This window comes from Centroberyx affinis, unplaced genomic scaffold (genome assembly GCF_046629955.1).
Source record: "Centroberyx affinis isolate AG114_WGS23_722 - 3 ecotype Tasmania unplaced genomic scaffold, CSIRO-AGI_Caff_v1 ptg002149l_1, whole genome shotgun sequence".
Classification (NCBI taxonomy): Eukaryota; Metazoa; Chordata; class Actinopteri; order Beryciformes; family Berycidae; genus Centroberyx; species Centroberyx affinis.
Genome location: NW_027280466.1, coordinates 177,282 through 190,838, shown reverse-complemented (window position 1 = coordinate 190,838; position 13,557 = coordinate 177,282). Strand labels below are relative to the sequence as shown.

Here is a 13,557-nt window from a genome sequence, read left to right as displayed (position 1 = left end):
TAACAAAAACTCTCTGGAATATATGCTTAATATATAATATGTTTATTACATTTCACGGTTATATATATATAACCTTATGTAAGATTATATATATATATAACCTTATATAAGCTGTATGGTTATATATATAACCTTACACTATATATACATATAACCTTACACTATATACAGCATATACATAAGGGGCACAGAATTGAGTGCTAGTGTGTTTTATCTTGCCCTTTGAAAAGTTGAGCTGAGTCCTTATGGGTCCATTTCATGTAGTGAAATGTTCTGTGCCATTCTCTATACTTGTCAATCCAACAGGGATATCTCACTAGTGATTTACCAGCATAGCAGAGAAAATCTGAATTGAACCTGCTTTAACTGCTTCCATAAAGATGTATGATAACCAGGTATTGAGCGTTCCAATGCTACAGCTTTTTCTTTACCAAAAATGTTGGCGGAGAGCAGCAATCAAACATCATATGAAGAAGTGGCAGCTACATGTCAACAACATTGTTATATGCTTTCACATGCCTATAGTGTGCAGTCGGTGCACGGCCTTCAGAGACTACAAATCTGAAGTGTGAATAATATGTGAATGGTGAGACCCCATACCTGGCAGGTTTGTGGAATTGGCAGAGGAAATCATAGCGTTCATCGGGAATGGGCACTCTGCTTTCATTTGGGTCAATGGTGCAGAAGGGGAAATTTTCAGCTGCAGCTTGACTCTTTGTCAGCACGTTGAAAAAGGTTGACTTCCTGAAAATGAAAACAGCAGTGAGGTCAATCCATCTGAAAGTGCTGCTGTGTCCCGATGGATGGAGAGTATGATGTTGATTAATTAAAAACCTCAGTAAATTATGCAAGATGTGGTTTGTTTTTTCCTTTTTCCGTACAAGAAGGAAAAGGTCATTCGAATATATTGAACATTTGATCTCTTGAATCCAAAAATACACGGACTGTAAAATACTAAACCCAATTACAAGGTCAGATAATCCCATAATAGATCAATTGTACTTGGAATCGAGGGGCAAATTACATTTCTGATAGATCTGAGCTGTTGAACAGGATCAGCCAAATGCAGCCCCATGTTGTGCTCACAGGGAGATTTCTTTTCTATGGCACAAGCAGCTCAAGGGTACTTCAAGATCTACAGACAACAGAATGAATCTAAGTGCAATAATGGCATGGCAGTTAACTATAATCCAGGACTTTCCATCTTTATCCCCTCACCCGGTGCTCTCCGTTGAAATGATTGTTTGACAGGACCTATAGGTGTGAAATTGCTCAAGATTGCTAAGGTGCATGTATTAATTCCTTATATAAAGCAGGATTGTTTCTGTACTTGAAGGCTTTTCTTGGGTCACCTTCAGGAAGAAAGGAAAACAATCTGCATTAACACTACAATCACCAACAAGTGGTATACAACGTTTAGATATTATCTACATAGGCCTACACAGTGCTTAAATAAGAATAGTATGTAATTATTAAGTAAATAACTCGTAAAATGCAAATTAGAGAGTAATCTGTTGCTAACTAATTGGTAATACTATGCAAACCACTGTACGCTGGGCTGGGTGAATAAATCTCTGGATGTGTTTTTAAGAGTTTGAGGAAGACAAGATTGCGGCAAGAAGCTGTGTGGCAGGCTGAATGTGGCAATCCTGGTTGTGCTGGACCAGTGTTTCTCCACTGCTGTGAGCCTTTCTTACCGGGTGGCAGACATGTACCCATAAAAAAACCGAAATAAATCATATTTAAAAATATGCTATAGCCACCATTGATGTTTTAGATAGTTGAACATTTTTCTGCTAGGCTACTAAACTGCATTGTAGCTGCGCTGGAAATATCTAGACATGACATCTACATTTAGCCATTTATCCGCAGGAATAGGAAAAATACACCACCAAACAAAATTGGTCCAGAATGCACGGTCGCCAATGGCTGTTTTTTTTTTTAGTGTTTTAGGGTCACCAACAACCTGTTAAACAGTTTACCAACACATTATATGTTAGTGACCATATTCAGCAAACATGCACAGTATCTCACACACGACTATGTTTCTCATGTGACCTTGTCAGAATTGATATTTAGGTTAACAGCCCTTGGGGAAATTATGGCTAGCTAGCAGGCTAACTAGCTAGCTTGATAGCCTGCTATCTTAACTCAAGACCTGAGATTCTTTACTTTTTAATCCTAACCATCTTGGTTACCTTTATGCTACAGCAGGCTATTTCAGTTTTATGAAGACATTGTTAAATTGTTTCCCAGTCTGAACTCACGTCTACTCGCTCTGTATACATGAACAGCTGAAAAAAACAGTAGCTGGGTAGAATATAATAACAGAAGAGTTTTGTTTTAAGGTGGACTGCCTGTTTAATTTGGAGGAGTCTAAAGTTGAGGCCCTCTTCCTTTTCCTCTCCCATTTTTGCTTCACTACATTTTCTGTCATTCTTAGCTATCACCACACCATATTTCTATACTCTAAACATCACAATTATTTAAGAAACATAATATGGCCACATCAGCTTATTCAAAATAGGCCTTTTGGGGCCCTGAAGTTAATGGAGATTCATAAGATTTGAAGATCTATTTCGTTTTTTTTTAACATATGCTTCTAAAAGCTGCTATAGATATACACACCGAGTGCACACAACATGAGAAACACCAACTTTTTAAATGATTTTCATGAAATAGATTGACCAGATGAAACTAGGCGAACATCATGTTCCCTTATTGATTTCGCCCATTAAATCCATGTAGGTGAATTGGTGGCGACTTTTAAGCCTCGAGACAATTGAGCCATAGATGGTGTGTATGTGCCAATCAATGGATGAATGGACAAAACAAAACCTTTACATGCCTTTAAATGGGGGAATGGCAGTAGATACCAAACATGCTGGTTTGACTGTATGAACAGCTGCAAAGCGGCTCAGTCACGCTCTAAGGTTGTGTATTAAGAATGGTCAATCACAACCAGCCAACAGCAGGCTAAGTTAGTATTTGAAAGTAGCTCATTCATGAAAGAAGCCAAAGAGGTTGACATGTTGTATTTTGACACAGATGTGGTACGGCAGCCCACAACCTTACACAGTTGCACTTCTTTCACCAAGAACAAGAAACTGTGGTTGCAGTGGGCTAAGAAATGAAAACACTGGACACTGGAGGATTGGATCTTCATGCCATCAGCCCAAAATCTGGCAAAACAACTACCAACACACACGCTACATGTGAACAAGAACAAACTTTTCCAGGAAGCTTAGGCTATATGTAGTGTAGCTTTTCCCATTCTCAATGCACAAGTGTTTAAATAAGCGGTCTGAATCAAGTTTTACAAGAGTATTGGAGAGTTCTGCCCTCAACCTGTCTCAAGTGTAAGTGAAACTGTCTTGCTCCTGTCTTGACTCCATCAATACCTGTGACTTCAATTTCATTGATTACAATACAGTACGTGGATAAGGTCTAGACATCATGGGCCTTGTCTGTCTCTCAGAAGATCATTACGTGCACAGTTTTCTGATCTCTTTCCATTTGAACTTTTCCAGGCAGCTTGAAAACAACAGTTTTGTTACGAAAATGACTAAAGAATCTTTTTTAGGGAGCCGCCAAAGATGAGCTGTCAGCTGAACGGTAGATGACCTCTCACTACTGTAGGCCTTCCTGTAGCTCGAAGCGGGCTGCATTCCTCATGCTGGAAACTCATGTAGTTTCTGCCCTGTGATTAAGCTCAGTCGCTGACGGTGCTGAAGGTCTTGGTAGGAGCTGATAGGTGGATTTATCTGACCAGGTTTGACACGCAGACAGTGTGTCAGCCTCTTAGCACTGCAGTCATGCCACACATGACTAGAATATGGTCAAGTTGTCCGCCTTACAAATAAAAATCTTGTGCAGTGAAACAAGTCAAAAGCCAGTCTTTGACAAGGTCTTCCATTCCCATAGAACACCATGCTCAGTTGGTCGCGCCCTCTTTTTTACAATGGCGAAGATATAATTCAAGGAAATTCTCAAATCAATCCACAGTCACACCTGTTTTCTATCACTGATCAGTTCTACTTTGTTCCTCAAGTACCTCGGTTTTTTCACACTCTACAGTCATTCATTACATTGTGATTACAAGTTATAGACCAAGAAAAATTTGAGTGCACCTCAAATGGACACCAGGTACATCATCCTCTTTTCCGTCATGCTTGTCCGATGTAGCTCTAGCTCCTGCGTCAATGCCTGAAGTAGTCGTCTTTGAAGTAAGCACTGTTTTTAAATTTTACCTCTAGTTGCTCATTGCGAATTTCATTTATATAAATTCTTCAAATACACCTTCACCACTTGCATAACAGACACACCCTCTCTCCTGCTATAAGTGAGAAGCAAGATTGGTGACTCCATTTTACTTCCTATAATTGAAAAAAAAATACAACACATACCAAAAGCTTACTGGATTTTAGAGAGGGTTCCTTTAGCTCACTGGGCTAGTAAGTCTGCTGTTTTTGAATTCTTGTATATTTACAGAGTATATACTGTATGTCTGCCCAAAAAGTTATGTCACAGTTGCAAGGCACACAAAAACATGTCATGTCATCTCAACCTCTGCTTGAAACCCCATTGTTGTTGCTGTAAAAAATAAAATAGGAGGGAGATGTGAATCTTTTGACTTGAATGAAAATGAGACACCCCACCACCACCACACACACCCGACCCCTCCATGAACACAAGGAATACATCACAAAACAGGCCACTTTAATAATCTGTACTCGACTTTTTGTCAATGACATTCAATTTTGGAGCTAACAGTATATAACATTGAATTTCTGAGTTTCTTTTTTTGTTTGCTTATAATGTGATCCAGTTATTTCTCTCAAATTGTTGAATTGAAATGCATCTAAAACTGTAAGAACAGATTGTTGAATGACGCGGCTGTGATAGCCAGGCTGATCAAAACATGTTAAAACTCAGTTTAAGAATCATCTCCTATACATTTTTTTTCATAAAAGTGCCACAGAGACTGAAGGGCTCTCTACCTGTGAGGCTGGGATCTACAGGCAGGCTGAATACCTGAACCTACTGCTATTTAATGCACGAGTCCTTATCTCCAACTGACACGCTGCAAAGCTGAAAGTTGAAAAACATGCAAGTGAATTTGACACCATTTCCAAGTAAACTAAAATGTTTGCGTAAAATGTGCTGTCACAGTAATAATTCAACCTAATATGTCAACATGTCAACGTAATATGATTTGTTGAATGTACAAGGCGGGATGTGGGAAATATGTCTTTTGATGCATTTTATGTTCCTTTCTATAATAACTGGGCATTGTAGAGAGGTAGAAAGAATAGTCATTTTTGCTTCTTTATCTTTTTTTTTTAGGTGTTAATCAGATTGTGGATGAATCACAGTGACACACACAGTGTCAGAGTCTATAAGATGTTCCACAGAATTAAACAAGTCATCCTTTCACTAAATGAGTTGGAGGGCATAATGCTGTCATATAGGAGAAAATGTATTAATAAAGCAATTAAGCAATTAAGCATTAATTAAGAGTCAATTGAGACACTGTCTGCAGTCTGACATCACCTCACCTTTCATTGAGAGATATCACTAATAAAACACACTCATAAATCCAGATTATCATAAATATCAGAACACTATAGAAATTAGCAGGCATCCTTTAGTCTATATGTGACCTGCTCTTTCATCTTCAGTCACATTGATCCCCGGACACATTTTGAGTTTGTTGGAGAATTTAAGCTTTCTGGTGATATGAATATTATCTTTGTACTCCAAATATTGAACACGATACACCCCTTTATGTCTGGACTGTTACCAAACTATGTTTTGGAGAAAAAAGGGCCTCGATGTTTGCAGTCAATTTTGTGGCATTTATTAAAATAAATGAGAGCAATCATTCAAACATTACATAACATGCTAACATTAAATTTCCAGTCATGAGTGCCCATACATACACACACACACACACACACACACACACACACACACACACACACACACACACACACAAACACACACACATTTTGAAGTATGTGCATGCACATGTGCATATCACGTGTAATAAAAGTAACCAGAACTTAAACAACTTTAGTAAACTCAACTCAAAACTGATAATTTTTTGAAGTGAAAGATTTACCCTCCACTTTCTCCAGAGTTCATATTGCAGTTCACATAAGCTAACAGCTCTCATACACCACACACACACAGTGAAAATTACAGTAGAGAGCCACAGCACATGGTGCTGGAGCTGTGAGTAGCTGGAGGGCTTTAAGATTTTACTCTAATGTGCTTTCTAGACTGGACCTTTTATTACCTAACAGATCAATCAACAATCCTTACATGCTATATCTTCTGAAATAAAGCAGCAATGTTTGAAACAAATGTTTTTAATGGAGAGTGGGCAGGCCAACCACCTTTAATATTTGTATTCTTTATTTTGGGAAAGCAGGTAGCTGATCCTAGGCTAATGGGGGTGCACATGGTTCAGAGACTTAACCGCTCCACTATCTGTGGGCACACTTCAGTATTTTTTTTAAAGAAAACACATTCAAGTAGCAGGATCTGTGTGTTTCTAGCTCCAGTGTGCATCTTAAATCATGTATCTTATGCGGCATGTCATTTTGCTGGTTCCTATATAGCGAAAGTGTGATGTGCACAAGGTGTGAAAGCTGCTTTTCCGTAAACTTGCATAACTCCTCCTGTCAAATCCCAAATGGAGTCTGTATAGTCACCTGCATGTCTAGATTCACAATGTTTATATAAAATGAATATCTTAGGTCATGCAATCTACTGCTCTACTCAGTCTAAATCGGGTCTCAACTCATTTGTATTTTTGCTATCATGGCAGGCAGATATAGTGCAGTGGCATATACAGCACATGTTGGTGCATGGAGTACATGGAGAGAAGCACACACTATCTTTGTAAATCAAAACCTTTTTACTTACCCTACATTGGGCAGGCCGACAATTCCTATTTTCAGTGAGGTGCCAAACCTTCCAATCAGTGGTGGTGGCTTTGGTCCATCACCTCCCTTTCCCTAATAAAGACAATGTGGTAATGTCTGTAGTGAGTAAGAGCACTTGCCATTATGTAACCTACAACATGCTCATCTTTGAATGGAGGTATTCCTCACAAAACACACCTTCTTTGGAGCCATTTCTCACACTTAGTTTTATACTGACTACCAAAGCAGCCCACCACTACGGTGCAAAAAAATCCTACATTGAGAGAAAAGGGTCTAAGCTAAGTCCTCAAATATATCCAGTCGACTGCACTTGAACTGGCTCACTCCCCTCTCTCAAAATAGAACGTGCAGTTTCTGGAAATGAAAGTTGACACTGTTAGCTGGCAAGCTGACCTGCACTTCTAAATTTAGCAAAAGTGTGTTGATAGTACTGATGCAGGTTGATGAGCTGCTGCAAGCACAATCTTACGCAGAAAGTTGGTATTGAAAATGTAGTTAATCTTTATCAGAGTCTTGATTGTGTTGTCAACAACTGCCCGCTTTCCATTAACATTTGAATCTTCTTTCTTGACAGTCGTCTAACCAAATTGCATCTGCGCTCAGCTTATCCGTGAAAGAGTTGCATCTCTATGCTGACAGGTCATATGAATTTTACCATGTGCCCTTGCTTTGTAGCCTGTGGATTTCCCACAGTAATAATCCCCCATGTAGAGCAGATTTTATTTCACACCGCATATGAATGTTTGTCATTTCAATTCCCTTGTGTCTGTCTATCTTTACCTACAATTGAATAAACAATGATCTATCAACCTGCAAGTTGGAACTACTGCAGGTAGATTCCCTACTGAGAAGCATGGACCAAAGCAAATTCATGGGAAACAGTAGATGACATGCAGACATTGCCATTTTATGCCCAGAAAAAAAAGAAGAAAAAATATTGAATAAAGACATAAGCTTTGTATTTCACGAGGTATTACAATACATTTTAGCACAAAAGTGAGCTGCAAGAACATTACAGGCTAAAAAACGTCTACTCAGATAAAGCATCTTGACAAGAACTTAACATGTTTCTGCCCACTTTTCTCCATTTACTGAGTATCCTCCGCTCTGGTATGATACAATGTGGCTTAGGTGACTTATCACACAACAATGTACACACTACAGCTCCATAAAATGAAAGTATGACATCCTTGCACTAATAGTTTCCTCCAACCCCCTTTGAGAGGAACAGGTGTAGCCATATCCCATGAGCAGAAGGAAATTACAACAATTAGTTAAATGTCCTCAAATAAACTTCCCTCAGCAGAAATACAAATTAAAGTACACAGGACACAAGCAGAAACCATTCCCCAGTCCAGCACCCTGTCTAGTTTAACATGCAGAAAATGAGGCTCTAATAATCTGGATTTGAAGCAAGTAGGGGACCCTTTGTAGCAAGAATTTAAATGAATAGGTCTGAATTAATCATTTATCTTTTGTTACTTAACGCCTTGATGGATGTACCGTCACTTAGACTCATCACAATAGATGCAGAGCGTTTTGTTCTACCAAATAAATCATTCCCATTGTTTAAGGTACATTGATCAATCTAATGGCTTGTAATAGGCTCCTAATTGCCACAGAAAAGTGCTCACGAATGGAGTCCAGAATTAGAGATTCAACTCAAAATTCTCACTTGAATGACAAGGCAAGATCATATCCCTTTAGTCCCAAGTAAGCAGTCTATGAGAAATCACTATTGTTTTATAATACCAAGTTAATATTCCTAATAAATTGAATTCCAAATAAATTAGAGGCATGTATATAAAAATGTACATGTTTATTTAAATGTAAGGATCCTGTGATTCCTTCAAAGGGTTCTTTGTTAGGGCTTGCAATCGTCATGATTTCCATCTAAACGGTCTGTCACACTGATCCTTATTAACTGAACAATATAAAAATAATCACGTACATATGAATATTAAAATTGAAACACACGGGCAGCAGACTATAATATTATAAGACTACCATTTATTAACGTAGAGCAAAACCCGTGAAATCATGCTTATTTATTTAAAGATGGATTGTACACAATTAAAGGCTACGGCTATTGTGCGTTTTAAAATGTGCTAGTATATTGTCAAAAATGCCCTTACATGTTGCATTCATTTTCATTAACGATCAAATTATTTTCACTTCTTTGGCGACAATCAACTTTGTTTATGTAGAATAGACATTTAATACCGTTAATAGCACTCCGCCAAATTGCCATGATTGCAAAAATGATTCAATTTTCTTGGCAGCGCTCAGTATTTGATGAAATTGTTTTTTATTCACCCCTCCTAAGGTGGGGATTTAAAGCAAAAAGAGTATTTGAGCAAATTGCGCCTGCATTATTTGCCCGTTTTGAATACTGTAATGCACATTTTTCGGTGAAGCCTTTCTCTGGAAAATTGCTTTAACTTTTAAAGGGATGATGATTCACATCAGAGCAGGTCAATTTTACATTATGCCATTATCCCTGAGTGTTTTAACAAGCTATGGAGCATGTTGGCTTATTGTATTGCGATCTTAAGAAAATAGTCTCATAAGTTTAGGAAAATGGGTGAAACACGGTATACTCTTAATTTTCCACAATTCACATAAATGTGTGATTAGCTTGGCATAAATTTTCACTTCACAGCTACAAGACAGGCATCCTGCCTCCTATTAAATCAATTTAATAGAGATGACTGGCGGCCTTGCATCGGGCATTTACTGGATTCTGAAACTTTTTTTCGCCTATTAAATTCTTGTCTTTTAAAACAAATCTACTGCACGCACTGATAAAGCAAGCTGTCATTTTTAATTAACCTCTCACCTTCACTCCCCCAACAAGTAAGCAGGGAGGGAGCGCGAACGACACGGTCGCGCGCGAACGCGAACACACGCACGCACGCGCGCGCACACACGCGCGCATAAATTTAGCTGAAAGTAAACATAGTTTATCTGTTTCGAGCCATAGTCCTATCTATTTGTCTTCATTTATTCAGTGATGAGTCCTTTTATTCGGACGTCGTGAATGAAGCGCATAAATTCTCTCCCGGCAGTTAAAGAAGTGATGTCGGTGCTGTTAGGCCTATACTGGACTTTGTAAACTCATTCCATCAATGCTTTTCCTTGAAGTTTACACGGACACATCTACTTCGGCAACTTTAAACATGTAACATTAATTGTTCCCGTTTGTCTACATAAGCCGTGCCCCGTGAGCTTTGTCATGACTAACAAACAACAAACACTTCAACAGGCGATGGTACGCAGTTTTGAGAAAGTAATACCGCAACAATATTGTCTGTCACATTACTGAGGATACTCTGTGCTTAAATACAATTTCTCAATGACGTGTTGCGCATGATCTGAATATTAAAAATCAGAAGAGAAACCTAGAACTATACACAGGAGTGTGTCACCGCAGTCCCAAAAACACGTCTTGAAATGAGTGAAACGCTTACCTCTTGGAGAACTGGTGTGTGAACTCAATTCTGCAATGAAAGGAGACATTGAACCTTCGTGTGAGAATACATAAAAATATCTGTATGCATTTAAAAAAATACCAAATCGTATCTTGTATGACAGTCAGAGCAGAGGCTGCACAACAGATGATTGACGGGAGGGTTTTTGGTGTTTCTGTCTGCGGTCGGGCCTCTCATTGGCTGACTTCATCCCCGGCTATGAATGCAGCTATTAGATTGGCTGCGCGTCCTCGCCAGCTGTACTTCAAAGAACACGCTCTCTACAACTAGGTAGTGTTGGGAGCTGCGAGCCAAGAGAGAAACCGTGTGACCTGAGTAAAGCTCTGTGTATCTGATTCAAATTGGAAACGTACAGCATTGAAATAGCGAACTATCCCATCATAGCACAGACCCTGGATATGGCTACGTCTATACTTGGGGTGAGTGTGATTTTGTATTCGTGCGTAAAAGTTGTGCGTAAAGTTATTCTAGCGTAGCCTACTTTCCTCTGCCACGAAAAAGTATCAGCTACTTTTATAGACGTGCGTGCTTTTGGGCTTTACTGTTGGTGTTTATTGTTCCTTAACTTGCTTCTGTAGCCGTTTATCCTAAAAACAAGCTTTTCACTGTTGGTAAAGCTTGGCGGCATCTTAAACATGGTCAAACTTTCGAGTCAGCATCCTGTATATCCATTGTCGATGATGTTTGATTCAGTTGATATTTTCAGCAAGTCGGTAAATAACATTTGTTAAAGTCTTTATTAGTTACGCTTCCATATATTTTTTATATTTGATTGCTATGCGCGTGTTAAAACAAACACTTCAAACAAAGCAATCGAGCAGCTAAGAATTGTAATTGTCACTCCTCTCTCTCCCAAAACAACATATTTCTAATTTCAAATTACAGTTCTAACCAAATAATTTGAGTTGAGTTATAATGTATTAGTTGAAATCCTGGTTTGTCGAGTCGCCAATCCTCCAGTTAGCCACAGCAGAGAACTTTTCAGCTGTAGCTGTTGTATAATGCATGATTTTAAGTCAAACTTCTTGTCTTTTTCAGGAAGAGCCACGTTTTGGAACTACCCCTCTAGCTATGCTGGCTGCAACTTGCAACAAAATTGGTAACACCAGTCCTCTCACCACTTTACCTGATTCGAGCGCTTTCTCCAAAGGTGGATTTCATCCTTGGAAAAGGTCCTCCTCCAGTTGTAACTTGGGATCCAGTCTCCCCGGGTTCACGGTGGCAACAAGCCGCGCATCGACAGGACTAACATCGACTAGTGGCACAGGCAACAGCGCCTTTTGCTTAGCCTCCACCTCCCCGACCTCGTCTGCGTTTTCCACAGAGTACAGCGGTCTGTTTTCCAACTCCGCGAGCGTCACATCTCAAGAGCCTGGACAGTCAGCGTTTATCTCCAAAGTCCACACATCAGCAGAGACTCTGTACCCGAGGGTGGGGATGGCACACCCGTATGAGTCCTGGTACAAGTCCGGTTTCCACTCAACCATCTCTGGCGATGTTGCCAACGGGGCGTCCTCGTGGTGGGACGTCCACACTAACCCCGGCTCCTGGCTCGATGTCCAGAACCCAGCCAGCACCCTCCAGACCTCCCTGCACTCCGGGACGCCCCAAGCCATCCACTCCCAGCTCAGCGGCTACAACCCGGACTTCTCCACGCTGACCCACTCGGCGTTCAGCTCCACTGGAATCAGCCCGTCCGCATCTCATCTGCTGTCGACCAGTCAGCACCTGCTAACACAGGAGGGCTTCAAAACGGTCATCCCCACGTACACAGACGCGTCCGCCGCCAACGCCATGATTTCAGGGGCCAGTTCAGGAATAAGTAGCTCTTCGAGGTCATCCAGGAGGTACTCCGGCAGAGCAACATGTGACTGTCCGAACTGCCAGGAGGCTGAGCGGCTGGGACCCGCGGGGGCCAGCCTCCGGAGGAAAGGACTGCACAGTTGCCATATTCCCGGTTGCGGTAAAGTGTATGGCAAAACATCTCACCTCAAAGCTCATTTGAGATGGCACACCGGCGAGCGGCCTTTTGTCTGCAACTGGCTATTCTGTGGCAAAAGATTCACGAGATCCGATGAACTCCAGAGACACCTGCGCACCCACACCGGCGAGAAAAGGTTTGCTTGCCCGGTGTGCAACAAGCGCTTTATGAGGAGTGACCATTTGAGCAAGCACATCAAAACGCACACGGCCGGTGGAGGAGGCAAAAAGGGAAGCGACAGTGACACCGACACCAGTAACCTGGAGACCCCGAGGTCCGAGTCCCCAGAACTTATTTTAGAAGGGGTAAACCCCAGAATCACTGTTAAGGATCCATCTCCTCATGACGAGCCCTAATAGCTCCTGTAAGATCAGCCAACATCACACCAGATTCAAAACTGCACAGCAATGAAAACGGGTCTAATCTGAAAGACAATTATGGGAGAAAATATTTCAGGAGGCGATTGCAAAGCTTAAAAAAAAGTTATTCTTCACACGCGTAACGAATAGGCTATTTGATTCGCAAAACCGTCTAAAGAAAATACAGAATAGGCCTATGGACATTTTTAAGACAACTTGAGAATGAAATGGATGTTTGCTATAAGGGTGCGCGAAACCTGTTGAACTTGGTTGGACAATGTGAGTTACATCTTGTATATGACGGCTAACTATGTGTTATTTTCATGTAAATGTTATGATTGTTTTATTCGTGTTTGGTATCCTGAAAATCAGGGAGTTTACTTTCGACGCACTTTGTGGATATGTATGTACACAGCTTTTTAAACTTTGGTTAACCATTTTATTTCTTTGCTAAAAAATATATATATAAATGTTTACCTGTATAAAGTCACACGTATAAGCCTTTCATTTTATCGTAATTAAAAACACCTTTAAAAAATAACCCGAGGCTGGAATTGTGTGATGTAGATTTTATCTTATGTTGCCACATTATTTTTCTTCAGGCCTTAATCAAAAAAAAAAAAAAATCTAGCTTATTTATAAATTTATTTTACCAAAAACTCAATGTTATTCAGAAAGAGTATATTTCTTAAAGTCTATCACGTAATCGTACCTTGACTTTGACTATTTCCTCTATGGAATAAATCAATGGTTAATGCCCCGGAAAAGACATT

The 13,557-nt window shown here is 40.0% G+C and overlaps 2 protein-coding genes across 6 annotated transcripts in view; one reads left to right on the top strand and one right to left on the bottom strand.

Annotated features, from left to right (window-relative positions):
• The window catches only part of LOC139654770 (obg-like ATPase 1), a 39,473-nt gene extending 32,328 nt beyond the window's left edge, over positions 1 to 7,145 (bottom strand). For 2 of the 5 annotated variants that reach the window (XM_071531936.1, XM_071531937.1), the window contains exons 1-3: positions 7,131 to 7,145; positions 6,934 to 7,019; positions 601 to 744 (exon numbers count right to left, since the gene is read on the bottom strand). In XM_071531936.1, coding sequence (XP_071388037.1) covers positions 601 to 744; positions 6,934 to 7,019; positions 7,131 to 7,145 — 245 coding nt within the window. Of the gene's footprint in view, positions 1 to 600; positions 745 to 6,933; positions 7,026 to 7,121 lie in introns of all 5 variants that reach the window. The other 3 variants (XM_071531934.1, XM_071531935.1, XM_071531938.1) reach the window with 3 other exon arrangements.
• Positions 7,146 to 10,842: 3,697 nt separating this feature from the next.
• On the top strand, positions 10,843 to 12,781 carry sp9 (sp9 transcription factor). The gene is made up of 2 exons (XM_071531933.1): positions 10,843 to 10,863; positions 11,483 to 12,781. Exons 1-2 carry the CDS (start codon positions 10,843 to 10,845, stop codon positions 12,779 to 12,781), a joined length of 1,320 nt encoding a protein of 439 aa, XP_071388034.1.
• The last annotated feature ends 776 nt before the right edge of the window (positions 12,782 to 13,557 follow it).

Bases quoted from the DNA above. Each gene is read 5' to 3' on its own strand.
- sp9 (XM_071531933.1), top strand. From the start codon at position 10,843: ATGGCTACGTCTATACTTGGG. The intron at 10,864-11,482 runs GTGAGTGTGATT...TGTCTTTTTCAG, and splicing joins TGGCTACGTCTATACTTGGG to GAAGAGCCACGTTTTGGAAC.